General features: G+C 40.3%; 1 protein-coding gene across 2 annotated transcripts in view; it reads right to left on the bottom strand.

The window, feature by feature from the left end:
* LOC138003793 (CAP-Gly domain-containing linker protein 1-like) overlaps positions 1–11,170 on the bottom strand; it is a 46,764-nt gene extending 35,594 nt beyond the window's left edge. The window contains exons 1-4 of one of the 2 annotated variants that reach the window (XM_068850030.1): positions 11,154–11,170; positions 10,731–11,064; positions 6,675–6,821; positions 5,399–5,489 (exon numbers count right to left, since the gene is read on the bottom strand). In XM_068850030.1, the coding sequence (XP_068706131.1) occupies positions 5,399–5,489; positions 6,675–6,821; positions 10,731–10,769 (277 nt within the window). In that variant the 5' untranslated portion in view covers positions 10,770–11,064; positions 11,154–11,170. Of the gene's footprint in view, positions 1–5,398; positions 5,490–6,674; positions 6,822–10,730; positions 11,132–11,153 lie in introns of those variants that run through there. The other variant, XM_068850031.1, reaches the window with a different exon arrangement.
* Positions 11,171–20,000: the final 8,830 nt, after the last annotated feature.

Raw genomic sequence — 20,000 nt, 5'->3', positions numbered from 1 at the left:
CGAACTTGGGAATTTCATTACGTCAATCTAATGGAAAACTTTGAAACGAACTTGGGAACAGGCCTTTTCACGGTTTCTGATGCCATCTTGGTTGGGGGGCAAACGCGGCTTAAATTACAGTGAATGTATGGGATTTTGGCATTTGGGCATTGGGCATTTTGTTAATATCGTTCACTCAACGGAAAATTAGTTCATTGCACAAGGTACAACGTCTAAAAAGTTGAGTGACTGCTACCGCAGTGCCGCAGAGCCCGGCGTAGTCGATGAAAAATGAAGTCTGAGTTAAAAGACTGCTACCGCAGTGCCGTAGTGCCTTTGTGCCGTAGTCGATGAAAAATGAAGTCTGAGTTAGTTGAACGACTGCTACCGCAGTGCCGCAGTCGTAGAAGTCTGAGTGAGTCAAGGGCAAAACGATCTCGTGAAAAGTATATTAAAATGAAAGAGAGTGCTTAGTCCTAACCACTGAAACGAGCGCTTAGGCTTAATCAGTAAACGAGTGCTTTCTTCTTCACACGATCTCGTGAAAAGTGTAGTTAACCAAGTAAGACTTTTAGACAACGGAGTTGTTATTCATTTTGGCGACTACGGGACTGCGGAAGCAGGATTGCAACACGACTGATTATCATTTCAACGCCTGACGACTTCGGGGCTGTAGGACTGCGGGCGCAGCATTACAACACGACAGCGGCACTGCGGGAGCAGTTTTTTAAGTTAGATATTTTGTGGGCCGGGTATTCTGCAATCTAGCCCACAGATATTCAAAATACGGGAAAGTGCTCAACTGCGGCAAATTAATTATTGTTAACTTAGCACTAGTATCAGACATTGACAACTGAAAACTACCCCTGAGGTGCAGGGATAGCATACTTGCATTAATTGTTGATTTCAGTTTACAGTGTCCCCAATTAGTGCGGTCATCACTTCTTTCCATCCCTCAAACTGACATTTCCCTTTTTACTCAACTTATACGACGTACAGTCTACTTTAGACTTCAAATCTACTTCAACGAAACAAAGATTTTAAACAATTTGAGAAGATTCACAATAGGCGAGGCAAAGAGTTGAACCCGGATCGATGGCTTCACCTTGCAGTTTCCGATATCCACTAAACTAACGAGACAACCTTCCGAAAAGTTGATTTTTTTAGAGTATTGAAATAGTAGTACCCAGCAAAACAATTGAAAGTTAACCGTCTTCAACGGGGTTTTTAGACCTAAATACTGTAGATCAGCGCAGCATAGCTTAGAAACGCTATTTCTTGTTGAACTAAAGCTGTAATTCTGCCTGTTTTCATTCTTTTTAGAGCGGTAAGCTTGTCAATTTAACATGGGATATTGCGTCGTGTAATTGTTACGAAATGTCCAATGTAAGTTTGATGGATGGAAACTAGTGTTGACCAATTAGTGCTCCAGTATGAGGCAAACCGAGGCACTTGCCTCAGTCATTTTTTGGTGATTCTTTAAAATAAAGGGTGATTGCATTGTTGTCTTTAAAATGTACTCATCATAAACACCTAGAAACCCTACGTAGTGAATTTAACCATGGACATTGCCTCAGTCATAATTTTTTTCTGGCTACGGCCCTGCCAGCTCTAGAACGACTAGACATTTAAATACAGTTCCTTTTAATATCGCGCGAGTTGGGTGCTGCTTATGTAATACATTTTCTATTCTTGACTGGATTGTCCCGCGTTGTTTTTTCTTTGGGCAACCAGCTTTTCATTTTACTAAAAACTAGTCGCCCGGCAAACTTTCTGGTGATCTGTGACGACCGGACGACCGCTAATTTTAAGCACTGTAATAAAAGGCTGTATAACTTTATCCAGCGGGTAAGTCACTATCCAGAGTATAAGAAATATTTCGCGTCAAACATACACCTTATTCCAAAATGGCCGTCATTTAGATATTCTTTTTTTTTTATTGAAATTAGACCTTGATGCCTCGTTCAAGGCAAAATATTCTTTGAATTTGCAGCTCAAGAACGAGGCATCAAGGGCTAATTTGAATAAAAACAAAAGAATATTTAAATGACGGCCATTTTGGAATAAGGTCTACTGGTCAACATTTTCGTTCAGACCTTTACTTACATGTGCATAGACTGTGCATATTCAAGGCTCGTGAAGAAATACTGTCAGAAACCTTTGCTCAGACTGAGACTGCTACATAGTTCAACTTACACGTATCCACTGAGTAGATTAAGTTTAAGTTTAATTAATAACTTAAAAGAAATCTGGGTTTTGAACAACTGGGGCCTGGGGTCCGTTTCTCGAAAGTCCCGAAAACTTTTCGGGCCCGAAAAACCATTTGTGAAACTGCCAACCGCTTGTTTTTAAAAGCCGATCTTTCAACATGTTTTCAAGGTAACAAAAAGCAATATGACTGTGAAGTTTGACGACTAAAATCTTTTCCGTTCTTGAGATACAGAGGGAATTGTGACACCCGAAAGTAACCCGTAAAGTTTCGGGACTTTCGAGAAACGGGCAGCTGGAGTCTGACTAAAGTAAGTGTAGAGTAGTAGAAGTAAGTTTTAAGTTTAAATGCAGTTAAAAGTAGTAAACAAAGTTAACAACAAAGAGCAGCAGTGATCTGGGCCGGTCGATCAACTAAAGCAGTCAGCGGTGGTGCAAATTGCTCATTCGGTTGCTTATCCACATGGCAATTCATTGGACATTTTGCCAATCAATTTGTGCCATGCTTGTACAGTTGGGCTTCTGGGTGCCTGGATGCCTGGCATGGGGGCTCATGGCTGGGTTGTGGACAAGATTGCTGGCCATGGGAGCGTTAATCGGTCAAGGGGCTGGCTGGCTGGTCTCCAGTGAAAGCCCCTGGACATGGGTTTACGGTCACCTCGCCACCAAGGGTCACCTCGCCAAAATTTTGTACTGAAACTCTCAAGTTCTTGTGTCCAAGGTTACTTTAAACGGTAATTGGTAAATCTCTTTCCATTCGAATGTACCATAGTTGAACTCTTTTTCAAATTTCGCCTGTGCCGTTGGAATGCGCTGGAAGGTAGACCTAAATCCCCTATAGACAACCCTAGACATAACTTTAGAACGAGATACCTTTTGGCCATTAAGAAATAACTCAAGGCAGTCCACAAGATCAAAAGCTCCCTTAATTCGTTGCGTCAAATTCATTAAACAGCTCCGCCACTGTGCCGGTAAGGCATCTACAACCTTCATTAACTGAAAAACCTCTAACAGAGATAAACCTATATATCCTAAATTCCACTAAGTCTTCAAGTTTGATAATTCCTTTCCAAATAAACTGACGCTCTGACGAAGGGCTAACGCACGAAACGCGTCAGCTTTCAGAATCTCTGTACGGTGGCCAATTTACATCATCAACTCCGTTGATAAAACCAATTTTTTGTATACTACTTCCCCACCGACGCAGCACCACAGTTTCTTTAGAAACTACCCTCTTCATTCAAACTGAAAAATTATTTTGTTAGCTTCCTTAATTGTATTTTTACTGACACAAACAAGTCCAGCCCGATACATTTGGCGATGCAGTTGCTGTTTCAGGGAGGAGTGAAACAGAAAAAGTTGGTGCCATCAAATGAGTTCATAAACTATAAACTTAAACGTAATTGAGCTAATGTTTCAAGCACTCGCAAACTAAGAACATTGAATCTTTTGCCTGCATGCAGTCTCTGTGATATATGCATTAGTCTTTAGAGGTTTTCCCAAGGTAATATCACATTCACCTAATGTAGTGTTAATGGCCAAGAGGTCACGATATCATACATTGGTGTAAACGTAACACTTAGATTGGAATTATTTCAATGGAGACTGACAACATCTCAAAAAACGTTAGGCTCGATTTCCGCTGCTCACTCGAGTTCGGGAGACGAGACGGCTGGATGCGTGAGCGATAGACTGTGACGTAAATTTAAATATAATTTATGCGAAGTTATAAATAGTTGCGGGGAAATGGCATTAGACAACACAAAGAGATTGATTTTAACAAAACAGTAATTACATGGCAGTGCTTAAACGTCTGTGCGAAGTTTCCAGATGATGCGATCTTGAGTTTGAGGTTAAATTTGAATTCAACCCGGGCGGATAATGATTCATCAACAAAATCTTCGGCCACTTCAAATCTCCCAGTAGGTCTCACCGGCCCCCTCGTTCTGCCACCAAGAAACTCAGCAATAATTTCAATTGATCTTGAAGAACTTAACTTGCTCTTACATTAGGAAAGTCTGAGGAGAAATTGTAATAGCAATGGATTTGAAAGCCGTATTTTGCCCTCGGCGCCGACTGGAAAATTATAAAGTGAAGTTTCCGACCTCAGGCGGTAGAAAACGACACAATATTACCATTCTCCAGCTTCTCGGACTCTTCCCGTTGTCATAATCTTGGATGTTTCCCACCTTAATTAAGGGTAAAGCTCGAACAGACCGGGTCAAAGAATACCTTCGCAGCCACAACTTGTACCAAAAATTCATAATTTTATGCCTGCTCGATTTGTGCAGGCGAGTTTCTGATTGGCGGATATTAACGATGGTTCACCTCACGCGTCCAGCCGTTATTTCGGGAGTGAGAGCTGGCTCATTTCCCGAAACAGTGGCTGTTAATCGAGCCTAAAAAAAATGTCAAAGTCCAGAAAAATTAATATAATCAATTTTAGTAATATGGAAAAAGAAATGTACTTCTAGATGGAAAATCTATACAAAGAGGGTATCATGAAAATGAATGAAAAATAAACTATAATGTGCTGAGAAACTGTAATCCTCCCTCCATTCCGCATCTCCCACCAAAACAAACAGATATAAATCACCATTTTATTGCTCTCAGTAATGAATAACACTTTATCATTTGACTCAAGGACTAATTACAGGAAGAGTAAAAGAGTTATAGAATCAAGTGCAATCAGTAAATTTAAAAACTACAAACACACGTGCTCATGCATAGAGAAACTCAAAACAGAAAATCATATTAATTTTAAAGTGCCCATAACCCCAAAATATTTTTTTCGCTAAAATGAATCTTTGCACCTGTTCGAAACGCATTGCGGCCATTTTTTCCTTTTTCTAACAAAACCTGCCATTTTATAGGCTTCGAAAGTTGCGAAAATCCAAGCATCTTTTGTTCACAACCGATTTAGAAGGGGAGTGGGTCTATTCCTGATTTGACGTCACCATCTACTTTGCATGCATGTTTACAAAGAGTTAATGCAATGTAAATCAGTATGTGACGTCAAATCAGGAATAGACCCACTCCCCTTCTGACTCGGCCGTGAACAATAGATGCTTGGATTTTCGCAACTTTGGAAGCCTATAAATTGGCAGGATTTGTTAGAAAAAGGAAAAAATGGCCACAATGCGTCTCGAACAGGTGCAAAGATTCATTTTAGCCACAAAAATATTTTGGGGTTAGGGGCACTTTAAGTTACCTTCAACTTTGCAAGTGATGTCAATTCCTTTGCTTTTCATGAAATCAAGAACAAGCTCCACCAAGTGTGATCTCTGAGGCTGATCTTTGGACTAAAGGCAAATTATACATCAGCTAACACTCAAGTTGTTTGAAGGGTGGATAATTACTTCAACCTATCCAATCCATTGTAAGAGGGTCTGAATGGGGGGGTCCACGTGTCGGTTGTCGGTTAAAATTTTATTACTTTGTCGATTGTCGGTTAAAATTTTCGACCTTTGTCGGTTGTTGGTAAACCCCAGTTAATTTTTTTGTCGCTAGTCGGTAATTTTTCCCTTGTTTTGTCGGTAGTCAGTAATATTTTCTAGCCCTTTGTCGCTAGTCGGTTAACCCCATTCACAAAACCTGAGATACAGGAGGCTCCGCCCTGAGGTCCAATCCCTTAACCTTTTATATACCATTTTTGGCAGAAAAGATACCCCTTTGATATACCTTCCATTGACATTAATGGCACCCCTTTCATATACCTTCAATTGGAAAATAGCACCCCTTTCACAAACCTCCTTTATATATTAATAAGAATGTTCACTACATCCCCTCTCTAGCCCTCAGTCACAAGGTACCGGTATGTGTGTTTGAAATAATTTGATGAAGGGCCCTGCTAAATACCTAAACGATAGATTTCCCTACCCTTTCGTGTACCTGAAGCATGAAAAACGTATCCATTTCGGGAGAAGCCTCCTCGTATTAAGGCCATCATAGGGAGTACCCACCCCCCCCCCCCCCTCCCGAGGAATTGATTCGCACTTATCCACTGGACAATGATTTATCCTCTGTGGATAGCAATATCCATTTCTTGAACAACCATTAGGCACGGTCTTCAAATGCCATAGTAACATGATAGTATTTTATCGAATTGCAATTTCTGAATTCTTAATTCATCATTTTTTTTTTTGTCAAACTTTAGGCCAATTAGGTGACAAGACTTTCACTTGGCAATTCAGCTGGTTGAAATGCATAACAATGCCAAAATTTCAAATCATTTGCAGTTTCATTGACAACTTGCATTTTCGTTCATTTTGAATTACTCACTGACATTACAAAGATCAACAAATCCTTTAATAAATTTGGTGTTGTAGTTTCATTTTCAAAACAAGCACTGCTGCCCAATTCAAACACCTTAGTTTGTCATTAATAGTTTCTCTCCTAATTAGCGGGAGTGCCACTTAGAGATCTTACTCAGTGCCTAACACCAAACGATTTTGCTCCTGAATTTCATGGGGTTAAACGCCTAGTACCTCTTCCCATTGAAATGTCTCGTGTCCAGTAGTTAACTTGATTAACTGGCATAAAATGATTCCATCCTTTAACTCCTCAGCTAAGTCAGTGATTCTTCTTTTGCCACCACACTCTTCCAAACAGCTGTTCACCCAGGCTTTATACACCTAAGACAAGAAATATGTATTCATTTCAATAGAAGCCAGCAACCAGTGAATTCCACCGGCTACTCCCTAAGTTACTGCCACCTACTTTTTCAAGAGACTTGAATTACACGATTCTCACCATTTCACTTTGATCCATTTTAAATTATTTTAATTCAATAAACTAGAATATCCAGAAACCTTTTGCTGTATGTTCTGCTCTTTTTTGGACGTTGGATATTTTTATGAATTCCTAGTTATTTGCAGTCACCTTTGCCACTCGCTAACGCGATCTTTGCAGTCCGCCAAGTTGGATGAATAGAGGAGAAAGACTGGTGCCAAATGTTGCCTTGATCACTGCCTTTACAAAGCAGAAGTTTACTAACCGGTTATTAGGTGCGGACTGACACACACCACACTAAATGCCATTTCCCATGGTAAATTATCCTGCAGTACCTCATACTTCGGTTTAAGTATACCGTGTTACCGGTAACAGGCGGTCACTTGTTACGAAGATCACAGAGGTAAAAAGAAATCTCACGCAATTCATTGGCTGGAAATTTGATCACAACATCATCAGCATCATGACTGGCTCTTGTGCCTCACGCATCAAAACACCCTTCCAACTTACCATGTTAAAGGCGCATTCGATTGACCCTATTCCGGAATAAGAATATGTGGAGTGATGATTAAAACGTTATGTTTGGCGCACTTCAAAGCAGCAAGGATAACAAAACTTATGTTTAAAAAAGCATTTTAGGAAACATTTGAAAATTTTAGCGTGAATCTCCATAAAAACGAAGCATTTCTAACCCATATTCCAGAATACGGTCAATCAAACGCACCCTAAATGTCATGAGCGCTTTGTCAGATCTTTTTGACGCATCCATGGAAATTTACCATGGGAAATTTACCTCGGGATCTTGGTCACATGCCCCAAATGCAGTTTCCCGTGGTAAAAGGGTCATTTTAATACTGCGGTAAAAAGTACTCCGTGTAACTACACCTAATGTGAATTCATGTTTATCCTGCAAGGGATGCAACCTTGTTCCCAGGGTCTCTTTGTCGAACAACAATGGAGACACTGAGAATGAGGATGTGAGGGATGTTGGGATTAGATTTCCTTCACCATTTGTCCAGGCATGTGATCGATGTTTTTAAAGTGCATTAAAATCGTTTGTTATCATAAGCACCTGGAGTCTAATGTCTAAAGGACGCATTACCACATTCACTACGCCATTCCGGTTTTCTGCGTGTTGTATATTAAAAATGGAAGACACAACTAGAAAGCGCACAGCTGGAGGCAATATTTTGTCATATTTAAACAAGAGATCGAGAGTGCAAAAACATTGTCCTCTGACTTGGCCATGTACAGCTTCGTGTTAGTGAATACTTGCGAATGATGTTGATGCCCAGATTGCTGGAAATGCCATTTCCGAGCTCCTAGATTTTCCGGGGAGCAATTGCCCCCAGACCTCCCTAGGGAAAAGAGGCCTTACAGCCTTTTCTTGCCACAGCCATTTACTTTAAACTTATTGAAACCCCAGTTAACCCGTTCACTTCTCAGATGCCTCAAGGCATCCCGAGTTGAGTAAAGTGGGTTAATGCAGGGGATATAGTGTTTGACTGGTTAACCCATTCACTCTTCAGGTGCCCTAGGAAACTCCCAGTTGATGAGTAAAATCATCTTGTGTTAGACAGAGTAAAATCAATTAAGCCTCATACTCCCAGGGGTCAGTGGGTTAATGGAGGGGATATAGTGTTTGACTGGTTAACCCATTCACTCCTCAGGTGCCCTAGGAAACACCCAGTTGATGAGTAAAATCATCTTGTGTTAGACAGAGTAAAATCAATTAAGTCTCATACTCCCAGGGGTCAGTGGGTTAATGGAGGGGATATAGTGTTTGACTGGTTAACCCATTCACTCCTCAGGTGCCCTAGGAAACCCCCAGTTGATGAGTAAAATCATCTGGTGTTAGACAGAGTAAAATCAATTAAGTCTCATACTCCCAGGGGTCAGTGGGTTTATATGGAGGGGATATAGTGTTTGACTGGTTAGCCCATTCACTCTTCAGGTGCCCTAGGAAACTCCCAGTTGATGAGTAAAATCATCTTGTGTTAGACAGAGTAAAATCAATTAAGCCTCATACTCCCAGGGGTCAGTGGGTTAATGGAGGGGATATAGTGTTTGACTGGTTAGCCCATTCACTACTCAGGTGCCCCACGACACCCCCAGTTGATGAGTAAAATTATCTTGTGTTAGACAGAGTAAAATCAATTAAGTCTCATACTCCCAGGGGTCAGTGGGTTAATGGAGGGGATATAGTGTTTGACTGGTTAACCCATTCACTCCTCAGGTGCCCTAGGAAACACCCAGTTGATGAGTAAAATCATCTTGTGTTAGACAGAGTAAAATCAATTAAGTCTCATACTCCCAGGGGTCAGTGGGTTAATGGAGGGGATATAGTGTTTGACTGGTTAACCCATTCACTCCTCAGGTGCCCTAGGAAACCCCCAGTTGATGAGTAAAATCATCTGGTGTTAGACATAGTAAAATCTGTTAAGTCTCACTCCCAGGGGTCAGTGGGTTAAAGACTGATGGAAGACTGTTTCCTGTAATTTTTGGAGAAACGTCTACTGTGAACTGGCCAGTCTTACTGAGTATACTGTTTAAACAATGGAATACACACGTTTGTCGAAATGGTACATTCTCACTAGTTATTGAAACGAATGGCTGAGCTGGAAATTGTTAAACCTGATATTGATGAAATGAACAGATGAAATTGCTTTATGATACCATTCAACAAATAAAGTCAAGAAATTGAGATATTGTAGAAGGGTAATAAATAAACACTGTGTCAAAGTTTTGGGACTGTGCAATGTTCCAAACTCAAGTTATTCGGCAAAGGGTGCCACTCAAAATTAGGGTGTTTAAATAGAATGGAGACTCCATGTTGGTGTTCCTCAGAGGGACACCAACAAGGCAGCGGGAAAGCAGTGGAAACATCTGGAGGTTACATTGGCTCTTTTCAAACAATTTTTCTCAGGCAGGTACAAAAGCCACACAGGATCAACCTAAACTATTCAATGTAATTACATAAAAAGAACTGTGTAATCTTACAAGAAATATCTAGTTGAAAAGAATCACCTAATTACTAAAAATTATTTGAATGAGGAACTTGCTTCAACTACAAAAGCAAGCAATATATTTAGAAATTTGTATGGATGGTTTCCCTCCAATGAATACAAGCTTGCTGGCCCTTTTGTTTGAGATCAAGTGATTTTCAAGTCTTCCATCGTCTTCTTTTGGTCTAATCATAATGAAATTTGAAAATCTGACTAATAACATTATTAATCTTAAATGTGGTGTACTTTACAAAATCAATGTAGTACTCTCTAGATCTTTGAAACATGGCTAATTTAATGACATCATCAAAATCTATAATTAACCTGTCATCAGTTCAAAACATATGCTCCGTCAAGATTAAGTATGCTTAAGTTTCTTGATATTTAATATTTTTTAATCTCTTCACTTATTTACCTAGGCCTGTTCTGTCATGTTTGGCACTGTGGAAATCACCTGTTTAATTTAAATTCGTTAACTGTAAGATCTAATCATTTTTTTTCGAAACAACGCAATAAACCATTATAATTTGTATATATTTGAGGCTGGTCAACGAACCTACAAGACCATACATATTGCCAGGTGAAATAATAAATTAAACGATTAATTTTACACTTTAAACGACATTCATCTCAAATGTACGTGACAAAAGTTAAGCGTACCATGACACAGATAAGGTTGCAATGAATCAGACAGTACATGTATTTTAACACAGTAGGATAATTTAAAAGACATGAAAGCATCTCTTCGAATTCCGATAATTTATCGAAGGGTAAACTTCATTAGCGTCATCAAGAATCAATTCATACCTCCACAGGTGAACCCGACAATTTACGCTGTAAAGCCATAAGTTGAATTCCTTCATTCAGAAGGGCGCCATCGGTCGAATCAACGGTTGCAATTTGAACAATAGAATAGAAGTGAAAAGACCGCTGAAATTAATGCTGCCACAATGCTCCAAGAACGTTAAATGGATTGCTCAAAAATTGCGTACATCTTTTCGCCGCCGGGGTAACTTGATCTTGCTGTGCAGTCGAGTGAGGAAATGGTGATTATAACTGAAGCCTGACCAAATTGTGTCTTTTGAAATCTGAAGGTTGCTCCGCTATAACTGTCTACAATTTCCCGCTTCAGTGGGCAGAGCTGTCAACAGTAACAGGCAACAAAGAATGATGTAGGATGTAGGACTATCGCATGAGACGTCTTGTGACGGATAAAATAGCGGTACTCACCGTTACGTCTCCTGTTGTCATTAATGTACCACCCAAGGAGTCTATTGGCTGTCGAAACAAAGTATTCTTTTGTTTTGTGGTTGGAAAATGTTTTAAAAATAACAAAAGCATTGTTTATAAACAGTGAATCTTAAAGATTTAGCAGCGGCCAGCGGATTATCGTTAGACGTTGCTATAGTAACGACGGCGTGCGTTCCAGAAAGAAAGGCAACACGCGACAAGGCAACAAACTTTTTGGCAACAGGAATAATAATAATAATAATAATAATAATAATAGTTATTGAGCTCTTGGCACAGTCCCTAAAGATTTTGTGAAATGAAAGAAATACTTGGGTATCCCAGTTATTATTCGAATCACCCAGATTTCAGACTTGTTGGGAATAGCCACCCTGCGAGCAGAGCCTCCTTTTGTCTTTTTCTTTACTGAGGAAGAGAACTCCAAAATCCAAAATTTCTCGAGAACGCCAAAATCGAGCAAGCAAAAGAAAGGCTCTGCTTGCAGGGTGGAAATAGCTCGTATCCTCCGAAAAGTTTTATATCTCTTAGCCTCCCACGCAAAGACGTCCGTAGGGTTTCGTCACGCATTTCGGAAATGAGGCTATACATCTCTAAGCTTCGTGTAGGAGCTGAGATGTAACACGACATACCCAGCAGGAAGATCAGCTCAGTTGGTTGAGCATCGGGCTGTCGTGCGGGAGGTCGCGGGATCGATCCTCGGCCGCCTCAACACTCAGGATCTTAATTAAAAGAAATAAGGAGAAAGTGCTGCCTTGGTAATTTCATCTGCAAATAGTTAGACTTTCAAGTCTTCTCCACAAATACCTCTTGTCGTCCTTATCCGAGAAGGCAGCACCTTCTCCTCAGTTATTTAAAGACCCTGAGTGTTGGTCCGGCCGGAGTTGAACTCACGACATCCCACGTAACAGTTTCTCTTCAGTGTCTCTTCAGTTATTTAAAGACCTTCACAGTGCTGGTCCGGTCGGAGTTGAACTCACGACCTCACGCGTGACACGCCCCGTGCTCAACCACCTGAACCACCGGTGCGCGGTGCAACTTCTGTGCAGGTACAAAACAGCTCTATGGTCTAGCACTTATATCGTCTGCCAATATATCGAAACCTTTAGCGGCTGATGGTAATTGAGTGCATGAAATGCGCTTTGTACAGAATTGAATTGAGCCCCATGGTCACTTTGTTTATATCATCCCGTGGCCAGGAGCCCATGGGCTCCTGCCGTGGCAAAATATTTCTCGGATAGCGCCAGGTACCGGCTTCTAAATTATCGAACCAACGCCAGTTAAACGACATGACTGAACTCTTTGTCAAGGATTATCGGAAAATAATGCGGGATATTTTAGTTTCGCACCTTGTTCTAGACCTTTTAAACTGCATGGAAAGGAAGAGTGATGAAATTTATCACCGCTGCATGGTATCGACCGAATTCATACTTTAACACAACGATGGAGTAAGGGTCTTAAACTTCGAAATAATGCGTTGCAGATGTTTTCATCGTCGGCATTTGCGGATCGAAATTTGATAGTTATCGAAGCGACGTTCCTTGTTTAAATTTTCGACCTGTCGGCGCTCATGCAGTTTCTTCTTGAGGGGGACATTGGGGTTTGCTGTATTGCGGTATTGGACCTTTTTTTTTTTTTGCGGACCGCGTATTTTGGGAATTTTTATCTCAAATTGCAGTATTGAATTGCGGTATTGCGATAGTTTCCGAACCTGCAGGTATGGAGTTCATTACTACTTTGAGCAGTTTAATTTTGGACGTACAGACACCTCTGACAAGTCCAGGGGACCGCGACAACTTCTCTGCTGCGAGCTGTCCACTGGGCAATCTCGTTCCCAGAGTCATCGTTCCCTTGACCAGCGGTGGGGAAAGAGAGACTCTGGTTCAATTCAAAAAAGGCCATATTTGATTGGCTGTTGAAAAACGGTTTCATTTCCTGCCATTTTCAGTCTAAACTCGAAAATCGTGCTTTCTTTTGAATTTTTATCTACACGAAGTTGAAGATGATCTAGAAATAAATCATTTTACAACTTACCAGTTCCGTAAAGTTATTGTTTTTGAAAATACATCAATTTTCACTTGCGTGACACCAGATGCTGAAATCTGTTTTGATTGATAAAATGTATCTCGTTATTGTTTATTCTCCGCAGTTTAAAAGCTTCGAGTGTATTAGGAGATGTGTTTATACTCATGTGTCTCGCGAGTGAAAAGTAAGCGCTGTCATGGCAAGGTGAACTCCATTGTTGATTTCCAACCATCTCCTCTCACGCACGCGCAGTCATTTAACCGGAACCAGAGTTTTCTGGTTCCGGTTTTGGATTATTCCAGAGCCTCCCGCGCCCGTTCTGCTGGACAAGGGTAACGAAGGCTCTGGGAACGAGATTGTCCACTGGGTTAATAAGAGAAGTGACATACGCAAGCGCAGTTAGCTCGAGAAAAATGTCGCTGGATAATATGACGAACCACGTTTCCAAAATGGCTCACGAAGACAGAATTCCCTTCTATTGCTGCTACGTAGAAGAAGACGACACGACGGCAACAAGAGAGAAGGAGAAAACAGAAAGATGGAGCTCCTGTCGGGGGAGGGATATTTCCCATGGCCGAAAGAGGAAATAACAAGGAGAGTTATGATAATCTGGTACAGGAAATGCAACTAGCGTACCGGGAATTTTATTTCAGGATACTTCATCCGACGATTTGTCGTAAAGGCAGGGATAATTGCGAACCACCTCACATGTTTCTAGTAAATGAGGTGCCTCCGGACGCCATCTTAGGAACTATTAACTTGAACATCCGCTAGTATCAAAAACAGCTGCCATGCACTCGGTTTAAACAACATATTAACGTATTGACATAAGAATAAGCATAAGAAAATAGTAGATACACTTTCTTTTTCAATTGTTATGCTTACGTTTTAAATTATGTCGCTGAGTGAAGCAGACCAAAACATTCCCACCTACAGATTTTTTTTAAACTTGCCACGCAGAAAGGTAATGATCTACTTTTGCCAAAAAGGCAAAAAAATTGGGGGGTCACCGCGCTCGTTTTCGAGATCATGAGGTGCATTTTTAGAAGATTGCGTTACTTTAAGACGATCTTAGCTTACAACTGTCAGCAATAAAAAAGCTACATGAGTGAAATTTAGATCAGGTAAACGTACTCAGTTCAACATAACTAATATAACTAAATTAACCTTTGCAGCTGATGTCTTTTTCTGAAGTGAAATAGACCTTGAAAAACGATACATATTAGTCTAAGAAAGAAAACTTCGGTCGCACGAGAGCATAAAAGGCCAAATATTTGTAACTTCTCACGTACAGATTTTTTTTGTTTTTTGTTAAAATGGACAAAATCAAGAAAGGAAGTGATCTACGGAAAGAAAAATGGGGGTCACCGAGCATTCAAGAGAGTAAAATCGCTGCGAAGTTCTCAAAGCGATTGTCTATTCGCACTGTCGCGCCATTGCGTGACATTTCCGAGAAGACCTGGGTCCACAGCTATCCCATGATGCCACATACTTTCATGTTCCATTCTTGTGGAAAATTTTTGCTCCTTTAGCATCGTGTTTACCTGCGTGGTCTACGATGAATGACGTGTGCGTGACATGTGCGAAAAGATGCGCAGTAGCAATGGGCGCGAACGTCCTTAACTATGAAGCACTTGTAATAGTTTTCGCTACATCTTTCCCCGCCTAAGATAGTATGAAAAGCAGTTGAGATACGTTTGATTAAATTATGTGCTGAACATCTCGCCCCTGTTTCTGATTTGTGTCCGGACAAATTCAATTTCTGAACCAGGCAACTTGATTTGCATCAGAACTGCTTCAATGTTTGATTTTTCAATCGTAAACCCGAACAGCACTTTGGTTTTCCATGCGAATTTCTACTTCGTGATTCCTAAAACACTTCGGTTTAGTAAAACAATACCAATACTACTTGCGCGTCCGTTTAAGCAAAACCGATACCAACTTGCATTGCGCGCCCGGTTGAGCAATTCGAAATTGATTCCTCCTACAATATCCACCAATAACATAACACAATATAACATAACATACTTTATTTAACGTGGAATTTATACACTTATCTTGAGACCTACTGGTAGTTTACAGGTATTCCACCTAATAAGTATTGAAAACCTAACAACTGAACAACGCTAGCTAATATCACAATTCATAAGGAAAAATCACGAATTAAATACTAATTTATACATTTAAACTATTTACTTGGTTAGTTCTAGGTTGCCTCCTCGCGGGGGTAATTATGATTATTATTTTTTAAGGTACGGCCTTACATTGCAGGTGGAGCTAAGCTCCTATGACAAAAAGGCATGGAAGAGGGATTTGAAAAACCAGGAATATATTGCTATCATATGTGACGTCATCTAGTCAGAAACAATGTTCGTTATCCTTACTTTTCTGTGTTAGTCTAAGACGTGTTGCTTCCTCATTTGCCTTGTTACAAAACAACACATGGTAACTGAGGTCTTTCTTTATTTGCCGAATAAAATGTTATCTTTAAATTTTCAACGGTCTTAAACTGATAAAGAAAGAGGACTAAATCCCGCTTTACACTATCTAGCACAAAAAACTTGGCACGGCACCTTGAAGTCTCGGTACCGTACCAATGCTGTTCGGGCACAGCACGGTAAATTTCTTGTGTATAAAACGTCTGAGCACAAAGAGAACACATATTTGGCTCCCGCGCCAGAAATTATGAGGATGCTAAGCACATTTCGGGAGGTGTCCCCGGTTTCCCAAATTTTCAGTTTATTGGCACTGTGCGACGATTTTGGAGAGCCATTCCAATTTTGTGTGTTTTACGACTAGTTTTAAAGTACGCCATCAAAAAAACTAAAATAATATAATAAAAAACTACAAAGTATATTAAATATGAAAGGTGATTCTACGAGATCTATGGATTTTAATTTTAGTCGTAAGAAGAAGTTGTTTGATAGGAAAAAGGCAGCTCGAAATACATGATACCTATGCGACCGCCATTCTACGCTAGTTTCATTCGCTTTGGTGATCCTTGCCTTGTTAAGGACGGTGCTTACTATTGTTATTGCGCATACGTTCTGCGCATCTCGATATGCTCGGATTTCCTATGGGTGGTATATTTTTGTGGAGAAAGCAGAACTTAGCAAGTGCTCTTACTATCTAAAAAGAAAATTGGGGGTAACCACTCATTTTTCAGAGATAATTAACCTTCAATTTGGAAAAGAACGCCGTGCATTGCTTTTTCTTTTCAAGCTCTTTACAAATATTGTTGATAAATTATCTTCGAAAAATGCGTTGTTACCCAATTTTCTTTTTGGATTTCAATAACAATTGTTAAGATCTGCTTTTCCCGCATATTCAGTAAACTGCGCAAAAATACCTTTGAATTAGTAGGCACCGTCCTTAACTGAAATTTATAATACTCTTAACCTCTAAGTATGAGGGAGGCACCTCCTAGACGGAGCCCACTGCAATGGCAACAAAATGAAGGCAGCTTCTGAATAAGATCATTTTCTTCGTCTTCAACAATTGTAAAAAAAATTTGAACATACACAATCACGTCAAGGCTCCCTTTTTCCCGAGTATGAAGCAACAGTTCTAATAATAATATATAATATATATTTAGCTTTACAAAATTCTCAAAGCTTTACAAACAATGTCTCAAATTACAATCTTACATTCAAATTACATGCAGTATGAGAAACTCTAAAATTACAATAGATTTCTAAAGAAAAACAAGAAAATCTATACCCTGTATAATAATGCAAATAAGGTTTATACACTATACATAATAATAATAATAGTAATTTCTATAAACTATATATAGTATGATCTCTATACTCTATAGCACTGGCGGAACAGGTGTGTTTTAACTTTACTCTTAAAAATATCGAGTGATTCAGAATTCTTAATTTCTACTGGTAGTGCATTCCAAAGTTTAGGGGCACTGGCAGCAAACGATCTGTCCCCATAAAGCTTAGTTTTAGTTTTAGGTACAACAAGAAGCATTTGACAGGAAGATCTAAGTGCACGAGAAGGCTTATACAAAGTCAATAGTTCAGAAATGTAATCGGGAGCTTGATTGTTAAGAGCTTTATAAGTTAGCATCAAAATCTTAAAGTCAATTCTGAACTTTACAGGCAACCAGTGTAGTTGCTGTAATATGGGTGACATATGTTCATTATTTGCAGCACCAACAATAAGCCTCGCTGCAACATTCTGCACGCGCTGGCTCAGCTTTGAGATTTCCTTATCTGGAAGACCTGTTAGTAAACTATTACAGGAATCAAGTTTCGATGAAATGAACGTGTGCACAAGTCTTTCACAATTATCACAGTCTAAATATTTCCTAATCCTACAAATGTTACTAATGGAAAAGAATGCGGACTTGCATACACTGTTAACATGTTTAGACAACGTCAGCTGTGACAGGGCCGTAGCCAGTATGAGGCAAACCGAGGCACTTGCCTCGGTCCTTTTATCGTGGTTTTTTTTTTAAATAAAGCGTGGCTTTAAAATGTACTCATCATAAACGCCTAAAATACCTAGGGAGAGAATTAAACCATGGACATTGCCTCGGTCACAATTTTTTTTCTGGCTACGGCCCTGTGTGAGTCAACAAGCACTCCGAGATCTCGGGAAGCTGGTGTTGGCGATATAGTATAACCACCAACATCAATACCAGGAAGAGTAATGCTATGGAAACAAGAGCATAGATGAATTACTTCCGTCTTGTCGGGGTTGCATGCCAAACCATTAGAGGTGCACCAGATGAGAATGTCCTTCACACAAGCTTCAAACTCAGATAGAATGACAGGACGATCATCAGACGAGCCCAAGGACACATATAACTGTGTATCATCTGCATAAGTCATTACATTGAAACCATGGGCTTGCACCACATTCTCCAGAGGGGCAAAGAACAAAGAAAACAAAAATGGCCCCAGGACAGACCCTTGAGGAACCCCGTCCTGAAGAGGATAATCGGCTGATCTGACATCCGCAATTAGTACTTGCTGGGATCTACCAATCAGGTATGATCTAAACCAGTTTAACACCTTCCCATCAAATCTATAACGGTGTTCCAAACGACTAAGTAAAACAGAATGTTCAATGGTGTCAAACGCCGCCGATAAATTTAGAGGAACAAGTACAACATCCCGGTGGTTGTCAATAGCAACAAGGAAGTCGTTAAACACTCGTAATAACGTAGTTTCTGTGCTGTGGAAACAGTTCCCTTGTTCCCTAAAAGTGATTGCGTTGCGACGAAGGATTCTATTCTTGCAGTTGCTCGAGGGATAGCCTTGATGCCATTTTATGTAGGACTGGCTATGTAAAAATGCCTCGACCTCGTGCGACCTTGGTGGCATTGTGACTAACGCATGCTCATCAGGTAAAGCAGTTGCTTTTCTCGTCTTTAGAGTCTGCTTTTTTTTTGGTCAGCACCAAGAAAATGGACTCTGACCTCTTCCAATTTATGTGCGCAGTCGTAGTGAAGGTCTATTTTTGTAACCGTTGACAACCACTGTTGTTTCAAATTCCTGAGCGTGCGTAGACGATCCGGAAGTCCGTGATTTGCGGACTTACCGCTTTAAAAGGAAAAACCTTAAATAACAATGACCACAACTAGGTTTTCCGAGCCCGCGAGACTGAGCACCCCCAGCAAACCACTGTTTTAACGAAAACCGCTGGTCAGCAACCGGGTCCTGGTCATTGCTGTCTAAGGTCTTCCCCTTGAAAGTGGCCAGTGTCCGTGTTCTTGGTGCTGACCAAAAGAAAACAAGACTCCGGGGACGAGATTGTATAATTTTGTAACCGTTCACTACCATTATTGTTTTAAATTTCTGAGAATGAGCAGAAGAGCCGGAAGTCCGTGCCTCGCGGACTTCCTGTTTTGGCTTTGGTCAAATTCCGTGTTGTTGGTGCTAATTAAAAGAAAAGCGGCCTCTGGGGACGAATTCCGTAAAAGCTCCGAGACTGCGCAACAGCCTCCTAGAGTCCATTTACAGAATCGCGGTCTCAGCTGCGAATGGGAAATGCTTCTCTTCATAGTTTGCCGGCGAGCACTCTGCTAATGATAGCAATCATTCCATGGGATCGATAGACTTTCTTCTAGAAGTACCAAATGAAATTACCGTAGCTCACAGATGTTTCGGATATGGGAAATCTTTGTTTACATTTTTTGCCTCATTAGCACAAGGCTATCGTTTTCTAATCAGTCACATCACAATTACTCTTGTTTTTCGGCCATTTTAACTTGAAAAAAAGCGATAAATTAACTGCGGTGATAAACATCTTATAACGAATTTCAACTTGCCATTTCGTATGATACAACATACAAGTTAAACACACTTCAAATAAAGTGAATATGTGTCACTCGACCAAAGTAGCCGGCAAATCAAGCGCATAACAAGTTTTTTTCAAAGTTCCTTATAAAAATTCCGGGAAACCAATCGCGTAGAAGGAGCCTAATCAACCAAAATGCTTTGCGCGAATGAATTGAGTAATCCACCGTTTTTGATGCAATTATCATGCATGTCAGTTCACACAGCCAACCACACCCTCGCTACTGAAGCATCTGTACAATATCCGTAAACTCTCCCTTGTCAATCACTTATCACCAAAATTTACTTCACTGCTGGTGTCATGGAAATGCTTGTATTTATTAAAGGGCTGTGTCAAGGCAGTGCAGTTCATTTAGTGTAATCTTGACCAATTACTCCTCCCTACTCGCTATGCAACTTCAGATCAGATCAATTAATTTATTTAACCAAGAGTGAATTGGATATGAGTGTTGTTATGGCATGGGTGGGGTGGGTGGGCTCCCCAGCACAGTCA

Source organism: Montipora foliosa, chromosome 5 (assembly GCF_036669935.1).
Source record: "Montipora foliosa isolate CH-2021 chromosome 5, ASM3666993v2, whole genome shotgun sequence".
Lineage (NCBI taxonomy): Eukaryota > Metazoa > Cnidaria > Anthozoa > Scleractinia > Acroporidae > Montipora > Montipora foliosa.
Note: the sequence above shows the minus strand (reverse complement) of the source record. Positions and strands in the feature narration are given on the sequence as shown.